This window comes from Panulirus ornatus, chromosome 45, assembly GCF_036320965.1.
Source record: "Panulirus ornatus isolate Po-2019 chromosome 45, ASM3632096v1, whole genome shotgun sequence".
In the NCBI taxonomy this organism is placed as follows: domain Eukaryota; kingdom Metazoa; phylum Arthropoda; class Malacostraca; order Decapoda; family Palinuridae; genus Panulirus; species Panulirus ornatus.
Window position 1 is genome coordinate 10,041,513 of NC_092268.1, and position 22,577 is coordinate 10,064,089.

The 22,577-nt window shown below is 37.1% G+C and overlaps 1 protein-coding gene across 21 annotated transcripts in view; it reads left to right on the plus strand.

Moving 5' to 3' along the window:
• The window catches only part of Spn (protein phosphatase 1 regulatory subunit spinophilin), a 340,216-nt gene that overhangs the window by 298,203 nt on the left and 19,436 nt on the right, over window positions 1-22,577 (plus strand). For 14 of the 21 annotated variants that reach the window (XR_011715867.1, XM_071688241.1, XM_071688240.1 and 11 more), the window contains 4 exons: window positions 8,319-8,429; window positions 12,221-12,382; window positions 17,561-18,117; window positions 22,292-22,410. Coding sequence is in view for 20 of the 21 variants with exons in the window: in XM_071688241.1 (XP_071544342.1) it covers window positions 8,319-8,429; window positions 12,221-12,382; window positions 17,561-18,117; window positions 22,292-22,410 (949 nt within the window). In the remaining variant the exon portion in view is untranslated. The remainder of the gene's footprint in view (window positions 1-8,318; window positions 8,430-12,220; window positions 12,383-17,560; window positions 18,118-22,291; window positions 22,411-22,577) is intronic. The other 7 variants (XM_071688254.1, XM_071688256.1, XM_071688257.1 and 4 more) reach the window with 3 other exon arrangements.

Consider the following 22,577-nt stretch of genomic DNA (forward strand, 5'->3'; position numbering starts at 1 on the left):
AGCTGAGTTGGATACAGCACAGCATGAACTGTTCCATGGATGTAGTTGAGTAGCTTTAGGATATACATTATATATCTGCTTGTGAGGGTTATCTAAGACTTGAAGCCATGGGAGAGAATGCAATCAGGCTAGTAAATCCTTAATCATGGCAAGGTAGAGAAAATGATGAGTTGTCTATGCTCACAAAAGGAACTCCTCTAGTCTTTCTTAGACTAAATGAGGCTCTAGACTTGTTTCTCCTCACATGAATCATTGTTCTGAATCCACACTAACAAACCATTGCTGTTTCAAATCTTTGCTTGCATTTGTAAAACTGCATGAGTTTTGTGATTCTTTTGCACAATAAGAATTAACATCCAGTCATGCTTGTTGGTGTACTTAATTCTTCTCTAAGGCTTGCCTTTTTTATGAGAAGCTGCAATATAAAGCCAGCAGGGCTTTATTCTCACTTTATTCTGCAAATACTGTGCTTGACTTGCCCTCTGCCAGTGTCCTGTTAAGGATGAGGCGCTAAGGGCAAAGAAGCGGCCCTGGAGTTCGCTGGTTATGGAGACTCTGTTGATGTGGCCACCCACTTGAGGGAGTTCCAATTGGGAACAGGCATTAGAGATTCAGATAGATACAGAAATACGTACATAAACGACGAAGGATTATTCACTAATTTATTTTGCTAAGCTGCATGGTGATCTGAAAAGTTTATTTGCTTGATTAGTATCTGTGTGCAGGTTTGGCATCTGAGACAGTCTTTGAATTCTCAAAAAATCAAGTATTTTTATTATTCTGAGTATTTATACATGTTTAAGATAGGCAAGTGATTTGATCAGTTTTGTCAGTTAGGTATGTATGCCATGGCCTCATTTACAGTGTATTGTTCAATGTAGAAGGCCTTGATAAGGAGAATATTTGATGCTAAGCACTTGATATTATTTCGCAGCCTTAACTTTTCTGCTAACATCCTTAGTAAAATTTACTCCTGTGTATTTGAACTCATTCACACCTAGATTATCTAAATGCTACATGATCATACACGGTGATCTCCCATTCCTTTCAGAAACTATCATCTTACCTTGTTTTTCAACTTATTTAGTATGTCATGCTACAAAGTTCACTCAGAGTCTAGATCTAAGTAACTACACCAATTGTTTATGGTACTGGGTTATGCAGAATGTTGAGAACTCTTACTGTATCTCACCAAGTTTGGTATTGGAAGTTGTGTCCTTTCAGTGAAAGACTTGAAGGAAGTGGAGGTAGATGTGGAGACCCAAATATTTTTCACACAAAGGATGTTTCCTTGACTCTGCACTGGCGTTTATCTTACTTATGTGAAAAAGTCTGTTGAACAATATCCTGACTCTTTCATGGCTTCAGTTTTGGATAATTAGGTGCCGTAGGCAGAATAATAAAGTGTCATAATTTTCCTACTTGCATATTTGAGCTGCTCAGGAACTTGTGCCGATCAGTAATGATATTTTGGTGCTGGCCATGGCTTACCACCACACTAAAAGTTTGAATACATGTTATATCAGTTTCTCATTCTTGCATCCATGTCTTGCATCATAGCAGATTAGCTGGCTGTTTCATTTGCTTAACATATGAAATTGTTTCATATAAGAAAAGGTAGATGTTTTGTGATGCACGTACAGCCAGTTGTTACGCAATAAGAATTGATGAAGATATTCTGTCATGAACAAGAAAGAAGTTCTTGAGTCATTCAGTGTGTGCTGTTGCTAACTCACTCAGAAAGTATAATTAATTTAAGCAGTAGAGCACCTACCTCGAGTGATTAATTAAGGATGAGTAATGTAGATATGTAAATGTAAGCAAAGGAACAGGATAGTGCAAATTCACTGTTTGAATTATGTCTGCCTAATGTAATCCACACAAAATTTGGATTTCCTGTAGTACACCTGTATATGATATGATCAGCTTTCAAGTGTGTTTCTCAAATCATATATTCATTAGTTGAATTAGGCTGACCATTCAGAATCCCTCCCATAAAATTGTCGTAAATAGATAGTTTTGCTAATGGTATTGTGTGTATAATTGATATTTTGTATTTTCATATGGCACTAACCTCATGTGTTAGTACCCCTGTAAATCTTTAGTTTTTAATTTGCATAACTCTTGCGTGTTTTACTAACTTTGATGGATGTATTGATTATGATCTTCAACATAGTTGTTTCTTGATTGGGAGTTGAAGTATGGAATGATATTACATTACTGGTAATTTATAAGATTGCCATGCCCATAAGTTTGATTTGTTAATAGTAAATAGATATCTGTTGTATTTGTGACTCAGGTGATGTAGGTGTAAGATTCAGTCAAAAAAAAGAAGGCATTAGTTAACTATTCAGTACATTGTGGTATCTGGATTTCAGTGAATTCGCAAGTGAACTAGTGAATGAGAATGAGGGAATTCCGATTGTATTGTATGAGATGATTATTGAATCGCATGGAAAAGCATGGCTTAGGTCCTTTAAGAGGTCATTGGTCAATAGGGGGATAGGCCACTTAAATATAACGACTTGTACCTGCCTGAATTCTGGGGAATCTTTAACAGTGACTTAAAAGTTGATCATACTTACCAGGTGTACTGCACCTGCATTTTCACCTTGTATGGAACAGGTGTGGGTATGCACCATAATGCATCTTCAACTTGGCTTCATTACAAACCAAGTAATGATTTTTTTGCCATAACTTTCACTGTATCATTGTTTTGCTTGAATTTGTTTTACTATTTGAAGATCTTAAACCTTAATTTAAATAATGACATTTAATGAATGGCAAATGAAGACTTTATCCAAATTGCTATGTGAGGATATTTTCTCTCCTTTAATCTGCAAACAAATTTGGCGTATTTGTGCTCATTCATAGCACACAAAGATAATTTAAGATTACTCCCTATACTTTCCTGCGCTCCATTTTGCTTAAAATATCTTTAAAGGTAGTGCATTATTTCCTCAGATAGTTATCAGTTAGCACATCTATTTTTATACGTATACTTTAGAAGTAATGTTAAAGGTTTAGTGTACGGCTTTGTTAATGCATCCAAGTTGGAGAGTTGTCACAGTAATTTTCTTCAACTCTTTGTGCACATAATTGTATATTTTCCGAACATGAATTATGGATAAAGTAGGTCTCCACACTCAGTAGCTGTTGTGCATGGAGTACACAGACTTCTATGTAGACTATTTATGATTGATGTATTTCTTTCTCTTCATACAGAGTGATTTGGTACTCTAGTGCAATTAGCTTTAAGGATCCAAGCATATGCCAAAGCATATTCAGCAGTTCTACTCCTGTCAGGCTTCTGTATCATTAAAGAGTACTCTTGTAAAGAAACTATCAGCCTGTACCTTTAACTGTTCTTAGATATTTTGCACATTTCTGTATATTTTAGTATAAGTAGTAACAGTTATAGTTGAATGATAGAATTATGCAATTTACAGTAGCACTATACTTGCCTTGTATTCCGTCAGCATGCTGTTGCACCTTCTAACCTGAACATGGTTACTTTTCACCATTACCTTGACCATTTTCATCATGGTTTATAGAGATGATATGGATTGTTTTGTAAAGATACTAGATTTTTCTGGAACAGCTTTACCAGTATGCCCTGGTATACAAGTCTGAGATGTCAATGAACTCTGCCTGCAAATAGAAATATGATAAGTTAGAAGTTGCTTGCATCAAGACTGTATTAATGTACTGGATAGAGAAGAGTATAGCAGTGTCAAGAACTTTCTCATCCCAGTGTAGCACACTTCACCCTGCTCCTGATTGGAGTGCAGCCTCAAAACTGCAGTTAATAGTAGTCGTACGGGTCAGATTTAAAACTTTTGCGATTAATTTGCCTTATGCTTTTAATGATGGTTATTTACCAGCAAAATCAAGTATCAGACAACTGTGATTCTTAATGTAGTCTTTAGTTGTCAAGGTGGTGGTGTATTACCATGATTTCTTTTTAATCTTAAAAATAATTCTGACGTCACTACCTTGGAAGAGCGAGTAGTGTCCCCCAAACCTTTTTTTGTGTTTATGGTAGTTTTTCTGTACCTAACATGAGCTTTGGAGATGCATGCCATTTGTGACTTGTTGGAATATGAAACTGGACAAAAATTTTGCCGAATAAACAAGAGAAACAAGGACAACTATTCCTTCCTGAAGTGACCAACAGCTGAAATTTTCCCTTCATGTACAGACTAAATGAAACCAACTTTACAGGGAGATGCTTTGAGGCCATATAACCCTTTAGAGGGTTTGCTACCAAGCTCAGGTTGACTCACTTTTTACTTTTTCAAGCCACATAACAAGACATCATTCATGATTTTTTTTTAGTATAAAATAAAAAATGTATTGTACCTCTTATGGCCATTAAGCAGAACTAATGTTTACTCTTCATTCTTAGAAGTTATTGTTGTAATTCTTACTCTCATTGCTGCAAAGTACTGATAAAGTTTGAAATATGGAAATAAAAGAACTGGCCTGAATTTAGTAACGAGCAGAATGATGTGTTGTTTAAGAATGCTAATGAAGCATTGGTAGTCTTCATCAAGTTTGCAAATCTTGGTAAATCATATTATCAACATGTTAATGTTTTCCGGCACTTATGTATTGGGAGGAAGATCAACTAACCACTATCTTATAGCTCTGGTGCTTTGTAAGGGGGCAGGATGACAGAGTTTCATAGATAAGTTGAATTTTCATTAAGATATGTAGTCCCAAAGGCCAAGCCGAGCCAAAGAATTTGAGAGTTGACTTTGATATCATTTGCTAAAGCAATGAGTATGGATGGATTCAGTATGATTAGAATTTATTATATCTTTATCTCTTGTTAGTGGGCTGATTCATAGTATGCAAAGTGATCAGGGGTAACAATGGAATGGTCTGTGGGGTTTAGCTGTAAACAGGATCTCTGGTTTCAGTGCATCATTTATATGATGGCTAGAGAGTGGATGTGCACAAAAGAGGCTGTCCTTTTGTTTCTGGTGCTACCTCACTAATGTTGGAAAAGGCAGACAAATTTAAAAAAAAAATCACCTATTACTTTCATGTAGAAAATTAGGTCTTCTCTGAGACTTCTGTAGTCAAACTACTGTTATGTGAATGAGAAGAATGTAAAACTGCTGTTATGAAATGATTAAAGGTATTGTTAGAATAAGGAAAAAATGAAAATTTTATAAGGTATATTGGTTTTAAAAATTTATCACTCTTTAGTTAGCTGCTTTTCTGATGATGAATTGAACAGGTCTAGCTCTCATTATTTTTTCAGGTTGTTTGTAGAATTTGTACGTTCATGCCACTGGACTCCAGGAAATCCATAAGGGTATCATTAGGTTTCTTTGTCTCTTATAGTTACATTTTTGAGTAGTTTCCTGATTGAAGAATTTTAGCAGCAGTTTATCTAATGAAAGAAAGGTTATTTTGATTTAGTACTTTTCTGCCAAGTAATGGTAGTGTAGCTGCCAAACTTAGTCTGACAAATTCTTTCCATTTGCCGTTATTCTTAAGTAGAACAGGAGCTGCACTGATGACAGATTTTGTATGACTATCCTCTATTTCTTTTTTTTGGTAGTATAATGTTATGAACATGTTACCAAGCACATCATTTTGCTGGATAGTGGGTGGTGCAATCAAGTCTGCTGTGACGCAGCTGTTCATAGTTATTTCCAACATGTCACACAATGCATGTATCTCTCGCTTATATGTGTCTGTGTATAGAAAAGTCTTGAATCAGACTTCACCTTTTTAGCTCCCCATCCTAGAGTTTGTATTGCTCATAGGTTCATAATTTTTGCATTAGTTTTCATTTTTATACTAAAATTTAGCAGTCTAGTAGATTACAATTACTAAAGTTCTATATGATGTCATGCCAAAGTTTTCTTTGTATTTCTTTGATTCTGAATTTTTATGTAAGATAGATCTTGCTCATAATTCTAATTCTGTTTGGAAAGAAATTGGACATTTTATGAGCAATGTCATATTCATTACATTATTTAAACATTCCATGATTTATCAATACATTTTTAATCTCTGATCATTTGATATGATACCTAAGGCATTTACTTGTTGAATTAACCCAAATACAGTACATATAATGTATTTTGTGAACGTAAAAGGTCTAAGATATTGATATATTGCAGTAAGTCCTCTAATTTAGATCTTATAGGTCTTAATGTGATAACATTCTTTCATAAAACATATGATGACCCCATTGTATGATGTTCCTCCCTGTATTGTCCTGTATGGATTTGATATCTTACAGTTCTTTCATTTTATCAGTATCCCAGTTCACCTGTAGGATGACGTTTGTCTGGAAAATCTTGTTGCTGCTCCTGGGTAGTGACTGTCAAGGTTCATGCTCGAGTCTTATAAAATCACTTGTTCAGGATAGAAATATACAGAAATGGATGTGCTTTCTTGGACAGTAAGAGAATATTCTATATGCTTTCAGTGATATCCATTTCAGTGTTAGGTTTGAAAACAAATTTTATGTAAAAAGATTCAATTATCTCCTTTGCTATACTGTAATCTATTAAATTATTTTTTCATAATCATTTTGAATTTTTATACACAGCTAATGGTAAGGGCATTATGTCATGGCTCCCTAGGCATTTATGGGACATGTATATCCATTCTGAGTTGTTGAGAACCCAATCAAAAATCCACTTGTACAATACAATGTAATAGACAACTAATGTGAACCTGTATGTTTCTGTTTGTAGTTAGCTGTAACTTACTAGAGGTGCTGAGCAGCTGTGCTTCATGTATTAGCATATATACCAACCCACTGCTATTAGGCTAGTAGCTTCCTGCTTTAATCAGATGAATTTAATTTTTAGTTTTGTTATATGTTACAATGCAAAATTATTTTAGTAATGATAGCAACAAGTTTTATGAAGTAATGCTTTACAACAATATATATCCCCCATCAATGCAGTGTACTACTATCTATTGTTTTTCTGTTTGTGGTCCTGAGCTGCTACACATTATTGGTACATGCGTTTCTTTAAAGTATCAAGTTTTTGGTAATACATGGGCAAAATTGTTATTGAATGGTTTTTAAATTGGCTTAAAACTGGCTTTACTGGATGTCATTTTCCTCTACCTATGGGCAGAAGTTTAGTTCTGACCAAGATGGTAGGTGATATTGAGTGGAATAATAAAAACTGAACTTCATGATTATTGACTTTAGAAATTAAACTAGTTTCTTATTCATTATGATGAGGGGTCTTTTTGCAGTTCGTAATGCCTTTGTTTATATCCATATCACACTTGTGATAAAAATGAAAACACAACCTCTTCTGGGTAGTGGGTAACTATGCAGAAAAAATATAAACAAACTTAAAATTTTGTGGAAGGGAGAATCGTATTAAGACTGGCATTCCGGTGACATATAACTTCACCCAAAAAGACATTTGCATTATGAATACTCAGTTTGTCATCCAAGAAGCCCAAAACATTTGCTTACCTTCTGATGATGTTATATGCATCATCTGTTTTGATATTTTTTATTATATTAAAATGCCTGATGATTATGCTGGGGGTGGGCATAGTAACTTTTATTCATTGTTTAAGGGAAGTGATTCACAAACTAGAATTAGACAATACATGATCAGAAATAGCATGTTTATGTTATTATTAGTTTAGATGATACTATAGTCATATATATAAATATATGAAATATAAGGAAAAAAGATTTTTTTCTTTCATGCTATTCGCCATTTCCCGCGTTAGCGAGGTAGAAAGATGAAAGACTAATAATAGTCAAATTATTTTTGTTTACAACCTGCATTTAACAATTTTGATTACTGGGCCCTTTCCACAGCTCCTAAAGGGTTAAAGGAAACACACACACACAAATAAAAAGAATTGACTTCCATCATTCTCCAAATGAATCTCAAAAAATATGAGTCCTTTAAAGAGAAATCCCTTGTCTGTTTTTTGAAATTCAAATTTTTCAATGTGGAAAATGTGCATATTTTACCTTAGACTTGTGCTGTATATGGAGGAATTCCATGTACTCATTTGTGTAAGCTGGCTGTTCATGGACAGATGGAGGGTTGGAAATCATTCCAAAGTCCCCTCCATGGGGACTGGTAGGGGACTTATCAAAAAAGCAGGAAGATGTGTGAGGATGTACATAAGGTATTGTTACTGTATTTAGAAACAGCCACCCTTAAAGTCCAACTATCTTGTAAATGTGTACTGTCCAAGGATGCATATTTGTTTACCTATGCCGATCCTGCTGCTATTTTTTATGCCCACTTTCCTCACGCACTGCTCATATGCTCGCATCCCCCTCCTTGCCTGTTTAGCAGCCTCCCCGCAAGCCCAGCCTCTGCACGCTCGACCCAGAGATATCGGATACCGAAACTTCTGACACCGGCACATCAGAGGGCGAGAAAGCTAACACCGTAGAGCGTAAGGTAGGTCACAAATGGGACCTTTGGAATTGATGGACCTATATGTAAGAAATTAGTGTGTTTTTGGTTGGAAGACCAGGTTTTGTTTTCACTTGCTTTGATAAGTGGTATGTTCGTTTGGTATAATTATTTTTATATACTTCTCATATTTTCCTTGTTTATTGGTATAGGGAGGCATGTATTTTCTTAATGTGTTGTTAGTATGTAAACATCAAGTATTTCAGTTACTAGTAATGCATAATTTAGAAATTATTGTACAACTGGAATGTAGTCCTCTGAGTTAGCCTTGGGGGCCACAAGGGAATGCATTTCCATTAATTTGGTAGTATAGATATAGAATCAGATGGAAGTCGTATTATCACGATATTACAATGCACATGCATAGTCAAAGGAAGGTATGTAGCTAATAAAAGCTGCATTGATTCAGAAGGATCAGTTTTGTGTGGTTTGGTGGAATTGTCACTCGAAATTATTCTAAGGTCCACTTAAGTTTAGTTTGGACCACTAATCATGCCAGAACTGAGAAAGATAGTCATACTTAAGCTCATGCCAGTTGAAGTTAACATCAAGATCAACCTCACCCTTTCCAACTGCTGTTCTCATGAGCCATGCCTGTGACTGCAGCAGTTCTCTTACTACCTTTTGCCAAGGGGACTGAGTGGAGGGAAAAACACTTGTAATGTCAAAACCTACCCCACCTCTTCCAACGGTTGCTCTTTTGAGCATTGCCAGTGACTTTAGCAACTCTCCTACCACCTTCAGCCAAGGAATTGAGTGGAGGGAAAAACACTTGTCAGGTGAGTATCCTGTACATGTGATGAAAACATTTTTCCCGTACTGATCAGAGTAGATTTCCTTTGGATAGGTTCAAGATCATTTCCACAAATACATGTATGAAACACTAAAGAGAACAACTAAGAGCCAACAGCTAACTGTACTGTTATGTTTATTATCCTGTAAGACGTACCTAGAAAGCTTTTGGTATTAACAGAAGAAATACTTGGCACATATATGGAAATGAGATGAGGAAATTAAATGAATCCTCAATATGACAAGACTTTGGTGGCATACTGGAGAAAATATCCAGTAGCTTTTGAGATAATTTGAAAAGTAAATGAAAGGAGAATGCTGGGAGTAAGTTCAAACAAAATCAAGGTGATGCAGTGCAGCAGTGAGATGAGACAAGATCGTTTAAGAGTAAGTTTGACTTGTAGAAAGTGGAATGCTTAATATATCTGGGATTTGACTTATCAGTGGCTGGAAGCATTGGGGATGAAGTGAGTTATAGAGTGGGAGAAGGGGCAAAGGTCTTGGCTGCATTGAGGAGTGTGTGGAAGGAGGAGTTACTGTCTGTTGGGGCAAAGATGGCTGTAATAGTCACAATAGTTTTTTATGCGAGTCTCAGGCCCATAATGCAAAAGAGCAGAAAAAGGTGGATGTGTTGGAAATGAATTGCTGAGGAAAACATGTGGTGTGATATGGGTTTGAATTGCAAGAAACAACCTTGTAGGAGAGAGATGGTATCAAAGGAAGACTTATAAGCAGGTGTGGTAATGAGGTGATGTTGGATCGGTATAAGGTGGAGGGTCATGAAATCGGAGAGGAAGGGATACCAGGCTTGTCTGCATCACCCCTGAATTATCAAATTTTGCAGTTGTTTTAACTGGAGATGGAGGGGAAGAAATTTTCCAAGATTTTTTGAAAAAGTCATCCAGTGTTTTAGCTATGTGGCATGCCTCTGTCTCTATAAATCTCCATGTAGCTTTGTGGAGCATCTGTAACTTTGGTAGAAAACACCAGAGTATATTCACAGTTGGGATCCATGTTATTAATGCAGGCCATAACTTTGTCTAAGTGGTTGAACACATCTGCTAACCCATCGATTGTAAAGTGGTCTTTGGCTGAGGATGTTTTTGCACTATTCTCATGTTTTTTTTTTTTCGGCCTCCACCTGCATGCAGTCCTCAATAGTCAGATCCCGAAAATGACATCATTAACTTGGCTGCATCCTCAACTCCTTCAAACCCAACATTGTTGGCAAGAATTGCAGATGTGTGCTGGATTTGGGGCATGATTTGTTTCTGAATGCCCAAAACCAAAGAAACCATGTAGATACTCAGGCTATAGCTTCCCTCAGACACCAATGATTATGCTTGTGACCTTCCACAACATAGTGTTGTTGTGGACACCATTCATGGTGTTTAAATTCTTTTAACTACTCCCTGACTGAAGGCTTACCTTTCTTCATCTCTACCTTTGAGGAGTTGGCAGAATGTCCTCCTGAATGTGGTAATCATGCCCTGATCCAAGGGTTGATAGAAGGAAGTGATGTTTCGAGGGATGAAGTGCACCCACACATTTGGGTTTAATCGTAATTATGAACCCAGGCTAATCTGGTGCACTGTCAAAAGTAAGTAGTGCCTGAATGGCTAAATTTCTATTAGCACAGTAGCACTTGTAAGCCCTCACTACATTCATTGTACTTTTGTTTGTGGCTGGAGACCCCAACATCAGGAAAAAACAAATAAACAAACTACTCATCCAAACCTTTGGTTAGAATGCCAGATCACAGATGATATTGACTTTACATCGCTGAGGGTCATGAGTTTAAGTCCCACTAATACATTCTCAGTAGGTGCAGCCCTAGTTTACTAAGGTTGTCCAAGTGATTGGGGAATCAAAGGTAGTCTGATGTAATTTGATTTGTATTACTCTGTATTGGTCAGTCCTTTACTGTTGGCTACAAAACTGGCATACTCTGACCACACCAACCCTTTATGACAAACAAGTATAGGAATTACAGAGAAAAAATCTCAGGACTTATTAGTTATTACCTTCATTTAAGAATCTTCACAGATTTTGGGAAGAAAATATTTGAGTATTTTTAGTATGCTTATAGAACCTAAAGAAAGCAGTACTTGCTCCATCACTTTGCATGAGATTCAGGGATTAGTGAATGAAGTCATGATATTCTTATCTCTGATTATGGTTTCTTTGTCCAATTAGGGGTGAGAAGGCACTGTTTAGCACATCCTTATGAAGTACCATACGTACGATCTTGTTCTGCTTGAAGAATAAAAGAAATTGGAAACAGTATGGATGTATACGAAAAAAATGAGTGACAGTAATGCATGAATGGATGGGTCACAGTTATCAGAGAAGCTGATATTTAGATTGTATATTTAACCTGTCAGTTACCCTGCTTCTTTCTCAGGCAACTGCAAGGAAAAAAATCAGCAGTTCATTTACCAGTTAATCAAGATGCTTCGAGATTTCAGCTAAGGAAATGTTTTCTCTTGTTTTGTTGTGTTGCAGTATGTTTGTGTTGAATGAAAGTACTCATAAGTTGTTTCTGTAATTATCATGATTTCCCATACTTTTGCTTTATTTGAAGTTAGACAGAGAATTTAGAAATTTCAGCAGAAGTAGTTGTATTGTTTTATCATTTATGAATTCTTTAAAATTTTGCATAAGCTCATGCTTATGTAAAGTATGGTTGTGAACATGAATTGGAATGATTGGCCTGCTGTTTCTGAGATTGATTTATATACTAGAAGTGTTTGATGCAAATATGAAGGTGACGTGAAAACCTACCTTTTTCAAAATTATGGACTGTATCAGAAAACTGCACGATGATGAAGGCTTTATACGCATAGTTTATTTAGAATTCGTATAAGATGGCTGTCATTTCAGAGGTTCTGAAGATACAACTTGAATAATTAAATTTCTCGCAACATGTAATGTTAAAATGTGTTGCACAGCAATACATGCATTGCTAGTAATTTTTTCTACAGATACCTGTAAAGGAGGAATTGGATGAGGCTGTGCCACCACATGAACTGCTAGATGTTTCAGCAAGTCGAGCTAAGGGTGAGCTAGCATCTCGTGGTGGCCTTGCGAACCGACATCTGCCCTCCCTCAAAAAGACGACCAGTATGAGCAGTGCCAGTAGCCAGGTTAGGTCAAACAAATATTAGAGTTATGAGATGGAATCACATGATTACCTTTTACTGGGATGATGATCAGGAAAAAATTTCTTGACAGAAGACCATAAAGCCTTCACAGTATATATATATATATATATATTTTTTTTTTTTCATACTATTCGCCATTTCCCGCATTAGCGAGGTAGCGTTAAGAACAGAGGACTGGGCCTTTGAGGGAATATCCTCATATGGCCCCCTTCTCTGTTCCTTCTTTTGGAAAATTTAAAAAAAAAATGAGAGGGGAGGATTTCCAGCCCCCCGCTCCCTTCCCTTTTAGTCGCCTTCTACGACATGCAGGGAATACGTGGGAAGTATTCTTTCTCCCCTATATATATTTATCTATTTATTCACCTTGCCCTGCCGCCGTCCCCCGCGCTAGCGAGGTAGTGCAAGGAAACAGACGAAAGAATGGCCCAACCCACCCACATACACATGTATATACATACACGTCCACACACACCACATATACATACCTATATGTATATATATATATATATATATATATATATATATATATATATATATATATATATATATATATATATATATATATCTTTCTTTTCTTTCAAACTATTCGCCATTTCCCGTGTTAGCGAGGTAGCGTTAAGAACAGAGGACTGGGCCTTGGAGGGAATATCCTCACCTGGCCCCCTTCTCTGTTCCTTGTTTTGGAAAATTAAAAAAAAAACGAGAGGGGAAGATTTCCAGCCCCCCGCTCCCTCCCCTTTTAGTCGCCTTCTACGACACGCAGGGAATACGTGGGAAGTATTCTTTCTTCCCTATCCCCAGGGATAAAATATATATATATATATATATATATATATATATATATATATATATATATATATATATATATATATATATATGCACATAGAATTGAATATGACAGCATATTTAGTTATTAATTTTCTTTCTTATGTTCTCTAATTTTCTCAATATCATTCTACCATTTGGGGTGCTAAACATTAATTGTATGTATTCCATCATTTGATACATTCAAGCTTTTGCCTTTACCAGGGTATCATCAGGAGTCTGCAAAAAAGAGAAAAATACTGCATCACAAAACTTGAATAAGAAAAGTAAAACTCAAACAAAATATAAAAGCACTTGGAAAAACACAGCACATAGCACATAAAAGTAAGGAAAGCAGTAAAAGTAACAATCTCCTTAAGGGTATTTAGGAGATTGTTAATTTTTTTAGTGTTTCCCATACTTTTATGTGCTATATGCTGTTTTTACAAGTGTTTTTGCATTTTGTTTGCTTTTATTTTTCTTATCCAAGTTTTATGATGCAGTATATTTCTCTTTTCATAGGTTCCTGATGATGCCTCTGTGAAGGCGAAAGCTTGAATGTATTAAATGATGGACTGGACAACTGGTGTTTGAGCACCCATCAAATGATGGAATAATACAGTGAAAATTAGAGAACATAAAAAAAGAAGATTAATAGCTCTAAGTATGCTGTCATATTCAATTCTCTGTGCGTATATAGATATATGGAGAGAATGAGTGAGGAAAGATTGATAAAGAGGATATATGTGTCTGAGGTGGAGGGAACAAAGAGAAGTGGGAGACCAAATTGGAGGTGGAAAGATGGAGTGAAAAAGATTTTGAGCGATCGGGGCCTGAACATACAGGTGGGTGAGAGGCATGCAAGGAATAGAGTGAATTGGAACTATGAGGTATACTGGGGTCAGTGTGCTGTCAGTGGACTGAACTAGGGCATGTGAAGCATCTGGGGTAAACAATGGAAAGTTTTGTGGGGCCTGAATGTGGAAAGGGAGCTATGGTTTCGGTGTATTATGCATGACAGCTAGAGACTGAGTGTGAACGAATGTGGCCTTTGTTGTCTTTTCCTAGCACTACCTTGCACGCGTGCTGAGGAACATGAAATGGCACCCCCGTGGGTGCCATTTCATGTGTGGCGGGGTGGCAACGGGAATGGATGAAAAGCAGCAAGTATGAATTATGTACATGTGTATATATGTATTTGTCTGTGTATGTATATGTATGTATATGTTGAAATGTATAGGTATATATATGAGCATGTGTGGGCATTTATGCATATACATGTGTATGTTGGAGGGTAGGGCCATTCTTTTATCTGTTTCCTTGCAATACCTTGCTAATGTGGGAGACATTGACTAAGTATAATAGAAAAAATAAAAATAAATGAAAAAATATACTTTGAAGGCTTTTTATGGAACTCCTGCAGCCTCAAGGCTGCACTACAGTCAACAGAAGGGACCGATGGACTCCTTTGGAGTGAGAAGTTCCTAAGTGACATTGTGCTCTTTATTGTCTACCTTGCTGAAGGTCACTTTCCACTCATGTTGTAGTCTTGTGTAGGTGGAATCCTGGAACAGCAATTAAATCATTTATATACAGTGGCAGCGGCACAGCTCCCCATTTCGTTTAGACTGACATGTATAGAATTGCAGTATGCGGCATCGTCGCCTTCAGATCACTGGCTTTTGTTCCAGTGACCCCCTCCCCACTTTGAAGCTGCCGCCGTCTCTGGTATATGGATATAGATATATATGTTGGCTATGGTGCAATTGAAATGAATAGTAGTTAAGGGAACATAGTCACTTCAGATGGCCAAAAATTGGAACACTAAGAAAATTTGATAATATATATATTTCTTTATTATACTTTGTCGCTGTCTCCCACATTAGCAAGGTAGCACAAGGAAACAGACGAAAGAATGGCCCAACCCACCTACATACACATGTATATACATACACGTCCACACAAGCAAATATACATACCTATACATCTCAGTGTATACATATACATACACACACAGACATATACATATATACACATGTACATAATTCATACTGTCTGCCTTTATTCATTCCCATCACCACCCTGTCACACATGAAATAACAACCCCCTCCCCCCGCATGTGTGTGAGGTAGTGCTAGGGAAAGACAACAAAGGCCACCATCATTCACACTCAGTCTCTAACTGTCATGTAATAATGCACCGAAACCACAGCTCCCTTTCCACATCCAGGCCCCACAGACCTTTCCATGGTTTACCCCAGATGCTTCACATGCCCTGGTTCAATCCATTGACAGCACGTTGACCCCGGTATACCACATCATTCCAATTCACTCTATTCCTTGCATGCCTTTCACCCTCCTGCATGTTCAGGCCTCGATCACTCAAAATCTTTTTCACTCCATCTTTACACCTCCAATTTGGTCTCCCACTTCTCCTCATTCCCTTCACCTCTGACACATGTATCCTCTTGGTCAATCTTTCCTCACTCATTCTCTCCATGTTACCAAACCATTTCAAAACACCCTTTTCTGCTCTCTCAACCACACTTTTTATTACCACGCATCTCTCTTACCTTATTATTACTTACTCGATCAAACCACCTCACACCACATATTGTCCTCATACATCTCATTTCCAGCTCATCCACCCTCCTCCCCACAACTCTATCTATAGCCCCCGCCTCGCAACCATGTAACATTGTTGGAACCATTATTCCTTCAAACATACCCATTTTTGCTTTTTGAGATAATGTTCTCGACTTCCACACATTCTTCAACGCTCCCAGAACTTTCACCCCCTCCCCCACCCTATGATTCACTTCTGCTTCCATGGTTCCATCTGCTGCCAAATCCACTCCCAGATATCTAAAACACTTCACTTCCTCCAGTTTTTCTCCATTCAAACTTACCTCCCAATTGATTGTCCCTCAACCCTACTGTACCTAATAACCTTGCTCTTGTTCACATTTACTCTCAGCTTTGTTCTTTCACACACTTTACGAAACTCGGTCAACAGCTTCTGCAGTTTCTCACACGAATCAATCACCAGCGCTGTATCGTCAGCGAACAACAACTGACTCACTTACCAAGCTCTCTCATCCACAACAGACTGCATACTTACCCCTCTTTCCAAAACTCTTGCATTCACCTCCCTAACAACCCCATCCATAAACAAATTAAACAACCATGGAGACATCACACACCCCTGCCGCAAACCATACTTATTCATTTTTAGTATTATATTTTTTCTGCCCCTTGAAACCATGAATGTTTAGATACCTATGGTTAATATCTGTCTCAGAATCCTGTTCATGCAGTTATCATGATTAGTGTCCCGTCCCCACTTTTGTCTGATATCTTCATGAGTGGGAACTATTCCTTGCACCTTGAGGCTTGTAAGCTGTAGAAGGGCCTCCAAAGACTCCGTTATTTTGCACTGTAAAAGTGTATATTTCTCTAGGCAGAGGAAAATATGATCTAAGCTGTGAAACTCATTTTTGTGAATCAGTTTCTACACCTTTTAATTTCCTAGAATTCCATTAATTGTAATTTGATTTTCATTATTTTAGCCATCACTTTGTTTCACACTGATGAGACTCTTTTCTGTTGCTTCATGGTAATCCAAGCCTATTTACAGATACCCTCGAGAGGAGAAGTGGTTAAAACCTCTTAAGCTTCACAAATGGGAGATTGTTTTTTTTTTCTGCAAACATTGGTGATCTCGACTAATATCAGTGTACTATTGATTTCAAATGATCTGGTGTTGGCGGAAGGTGTGAACATTATTCTGTAAGCATTGAGGATCTCTCAGGGTTCTTCCCACAAACTCACCAGTCGTGTTTGGAATGTGTCTGCCAGGACTGAATTTGAACAGCTGTGTTGGTCTTAGGGCATGGCCAGAGGCATCTCTTGATGAGGACTGGAATTTTTACATGTTTGCCTTTTCATATTCTTTGGACCTTATTTTCTCTCAAATTTGGAGATCTGGTTGGTTATTCTGTGACTTGGGTGTAGTTTTACAAGATCACTGTTGTCTGGTGATTTCTAGTGCTACCAGAAAAAGTACAAGATAAAGACTTGTTTATTACTACAATTTTGTCAGTTTTTCCCCTCCTGTTTTGTGTTTAATTATTATGTCTGCTAAGAATGCATTTTTTTGATATAGGCATATTTTGACAGAAACAGGACAGAAAATTTCAGGTAGCTTTTCAGACTCTTGAAGTCAGAAACAGTTATTCGGTGGGCTTGATTTTATATAACTGTTAGTGGTAGTTCATTTTTTTTGATAAATCATTGTGAAATGTCCAACAGTAATGAAATTGTTATCATGTTCCTTTTACTACCACATCTCTCACAGGAGCAAAGTTTAGACGACAGCAGCCTTGATGACGACCTCCCAGAAGCTGTTAAGCACCCACCGGTTGAGGCTGCACAGGATGGGCAACAGGATCAAGGGAGTCGGAGGTCAGCAGAAACCCAGGAATCCCCTCTACCTCCCCATAGCCCCTCTCATACAACTAGTAGTATAACCTATGCTAAGTCCCCACAGCCTCCTTCCTACACCCAAGCAACGATGGGGAATGTGAGCCATTTAGGAAGCCCCCCACCTTACCTCCATCCACCAGGCCAGTTTGGCTCGCCTCGGCAACCTTTCACCTCATCCCACGTATCATCTGACCCGTCCTCTGGTTTACCTACTAGACCCCTGGGTGCCGGAATTGATTCACAGAGTCATGAATCACGATCAGAGTCCCGTCCTGAGATCCCATATCGTCATCCCCCTCCTGTTGCTCGAGTACAACCTGTGAACCGTGCAGAAATTTCTGAATCCACCACTTTGGCCTCCCACTTGGCCAATCGTACACCTCAGCAGCAGAGTTTGGCTGAACAGCTCAAGGCTTTGTTGGCTGAGAGGTGAGAAAGTTATTTTGTTTGAAAAAGTAATTTTTATTTACATGGTCCCCTCACTTTCATACACTCCTCTTCAGACTACACTATTCTATACAGACCCACTCACACTTAATATCACGTATCATACACTCAAATGGATCACATGTCAGAATTACTTATTATGAACCTACAGTATAAAAGAACATAGCTCTAGATTTCTTCAGAAACATGTCATATTACGAGGCATTTCTGGTCAATAATTTATTCGTATGAATTGGTCATGTGCCATTTTAAGTTATCATTTGACTGTTAACCAGAACTCTGATAACTGAAATTTTGTTATTAAAGTAAAAAAGATGCTTGCATGCAGCCATGACAAGTCTGAAAATTACTGGTAGATTGCAGATGTTGCATGTGAAGTTACTTTTGTGTCTTACGTTCTTATGGGATATCAGTAAATTCTCTTGTATGTGTTTCATTTTTACGTTTTTTCAGTAAATTTTCTATCTTCTTGGGAAAAGGGTATGGGCAGTGAGTGATGGAAAGATCCTCGATAGAATGGATGGAGAAAAGAGATGTACAGCAAATGGGTCAAGAAAAGTCATGGGCAAAAAATTTTAGTCTTTGGAATGATGATAGATAGAATGGGGTGCCAAAACTCAGTGTACGCTGTTTATTATATTTGCATATGTATGTATTATCCCAGAGGATAGTGGGAGAAGCAGTACTACCCATTAGGTGTCATAAAAGTTTCATAAGAGGGGAATCCACTCCTGTGTTATCACTACATATATGTAGAAATAGAAGTAGCTAAGAAAGAATATTTTCTCAGAGGCTTTATTCCCAGTATTACCAGTAAGGTGGGAAAGGGAAGCATATGTTAGATGTGAAATACACAGAGTATACTAAGTGAGCCATACAAACACATTCAGACATATGATTATTACATTACGTTATGAAGGGAACAATTAGTCTCTGTAAGCCAAAAGACGTAGGGTGAAGATTTATAAGATTGCCTGTGGTGTGAAATGAGCTGGTCAGTCTGTTATAGGTACCTTAAACTAACTTGACACAGATAGTGACACTTTTGAAGTAGCCACTCATATGCTACTTCATAAAATTCATGTTTATAACAAAGATTTTGTGTTAATTGCATTTGCCATCTCTTTATTTCTTTGATTGAGTTTACCATTACAGTTTTCAATGATGAAGAACAAGAGTAAAGAATTACAGTTCATGAAAAATGTTACATGATCAGCCTCTATCCAATAATGCTTTTGAACGGTATTCTCAGAGCATACGGTATTTATCAAGATCGTTTGTGCCTAGCATTCTCAGATCCTTATATTTATAAAGGTTTAGTTTCTGTTTCATGCAATTCATATGTGCATGAAATAAGAGTGAGGACATTAACATCAGAACTTGTTCTGAATTATGAAGTTGTTCATCAGCAGAGTCTGAAAACAGGTGAGACAATTTTGCAAGAGCAACATCGAGAAGTAAACAATATAACCATTGTATATAAGAAATGCTCATTTTTCAATTTTTTTTTTTTCTTTTTTTCTTTAGTAATATGCTGACTTACAAAGAGCCATAGTTCAGGCTTGGTGGAAGCATGTTACACTTGCTGTTTTGTATATATTCATAGCTCCCTGAAGCCTTGGCTTGGAAACGTACGCTTCCATGAGCAGTGCAGTCCACATGACAGTGGGATGAACATATGAATATCAAATTTTTCTGGGAGTGTTTTGTGTGTGAAGTTAGTTTTTGCAACTGAAATGCAGAGGTGATGGTGGGTTTGTATTTGCTTATACTTAGATAGTTTTTTTGCATTTATTGAGATATATTCCTTACATTATTTGCTTAATTGATGATGTATCTGTTACCTTTATGTTTTTTCTTCTCTGAACACCATGGCAGCTGTCAGTAGAATGCTTTTATGAGGTGGAACTGATTACTGCACTGTAGAGGGAATTTTCTTGTTTAGAAAAAAAAAGTTATGCATAAAAGTTTTTATCAAAATACACAAACATTATCCCAAAGAGGATCCTAAGCGAAATTTTCTTAAGAGTCTTTCTAAGTCACATATGAAAATAAAGGTCATTGGTGTTAACAGTGCCTGTAGTATTCACTGGAGAATGGATTCTTCATTGCTAATTTTTTATATTCGGCATCTCCAACACCCTTTCCATTTGGGAACTCCATCAACGGGGTGGCCTTGTGAAAAGAGTCTCCATAACTAGTGAACTCCAGTGCCACTTTTTTGCCTTTAGTGCTTCACCCTTAACAGACCAATGGTAGAGGGCAACTCTAGCTCTTGGGTAATATTTTATTATATCAAAATAGACATAAATGTATTGAATAATTGTAGTAAATAGAGATACTGAGACTTCAGTGTAATAGTAATGTAGTACATTCTGTACTGTGGTTTATTATGTTTATGGTCTGTTATAATCATATTTTTTCATTAGCAATGAAAAGGATTTAAAGATTTTGATATTTGGAGTCTCAGCAAACACTGCTAGTTGCCCTCTGCCTGCATAGGGTGAGGCACTAAAGGCTAAGAAGCAGCCACTCCCTTAGGGGAGTTCCAGGAGGGAACTGATGTCAAAGATACACATTGTCTCTCTATCTAAGTAGACAAATTTATGTTAGAGATTTCCATTCAAATGAGTTTTAATCATTCATTAGATGGATTGGTCCCCCAGTTTGTAAGTTGATTCTAGTAAACAAGTTGCCCTGATATGTGGGATGCTTCTGATGTATAAAGGGATTGCATGTGAAGTATGAACATATGTGAAAGTTAAGTTTCACTTAACTTGATGTGTTTCTATTCTAGTTTTACGTATATTCAGTTGGTTGGCAGTACTAATCTGTTTGCAGTCTTATATTTATATTTATATTAACTGTCTCTTTACCTTTTGAGAGGCTTTATGTACTTGTTCCACTTGTATGTATGGGAATGAAAGTGAATTAACCTCAAAGAATAAGAAAAGATTGGCTCATCTTGTTACCTAAGGAAGTACCATGTGGGAGAAATGTGAGATCTTCAGTTGTAATTAATTTCTCTTCAGAAATCTCATTCTTGCATAAGCTTTTTGGTTCACTTTTAAATTATAATTATAGCCACAGAGACCTAACACAGTGTCGTGGTCTGTGTTTATTTCTCCATTTTTCTATCTGTCATAAGTGTCAGAGCTGTCTTGCTCTCACATTCTGTGTTGTGCAGTCAGGTGGCAGTTATCTCACTAATGTGATGTGTGATAGCAAGCTGATAGATTCATTAGTGCATATTGCAGCAAGTGCTTTAAGATCGATACTAATGTGTGCATATGCATGCTGTCCTTCTTTTCATAAAGGTTCTTTAGATATCAACCTCTGTTAAATACTGATGGCAGGATATGCAGTTTCATTCTTTTCTTCTCACTCAAGGGCACAGTGCTCTGGGAGCAGTGTTTTGACTTTCACTGATATAAGGCCTTCGCCTGTGGCTCTGTTCATTCATTTTATTTCTAATTCCACACACTCAGTTCATTAGAGACCATTGTTTTCATTTTCTTATATCTCAGGTTTTGTCTTCACAGCTTTTCTTATTTTTTCGTTACCCAACTTCGACTTTCATCTCTGCCTATGTTTTGCAGTGGCAGCTCCTTCTTGTATTGTCTCTATTTCTTTTTTCCAGTATCCTGTCAGCTGCTTAGTATATTTGATTGCCAAACCATCATGCAGAACTCTTCTGCATACATTTGAATATAGTTATTAGGACTTCACTTAAAGGTATAGAGATGTTTGATAGCTTCAGTGTTTTGAGATGTGCTTGCACCTTACAGCTTGGAGGGCAGCACGCTTTAAATATTTTGCACCAAGAATTATACATTGAAATCCATTTGTGTCGAAGTTGACCAAACTAATGTTAACTTTGCTTATATGTTCTGTTTTTATGACTCATGAAAGTTACCAAAAGATCATGTAGCTTGAAATCATACAATAAATGGCTCATTCATGAAAGTTACTACATGATCATGTAGCTTGAAATAATACAATAAATGGCTAATTCATGAAAGTTACTAAAAGATCATGTAGCTTGAAATAATACAATAAATGGCTCAAAGGTTTATATTGGTTAAGTGGTCAGTTATATTAACTGATTTTGCCTTATGTTTTGCCAAGTCTTCTAATATGATTCTTCAATCTTCAGGGAGTTAGAAAGTGATGCAACGCAACAAAGAAATGATCGAGAAGCAAGTCCAAGTAAACGATCACCAACGAGCCTTATGGAAGATGTCAGACAAGCCGTTATGCAAGCAGACGTTACTTGTAAGTTGATAGAAATTGTGCTCGAGTTTGTGTTTGTCTCAGTGACCATTGCCAAAAATCCTGATCATCCTGTACTTTCTGATGATAAATTTTTTCTGTAAATTGTGAAGCGAGTTAACATTGCATAAAGAAGATAGTAGTGCAATTTCAGAAATTCCATGCAGTTT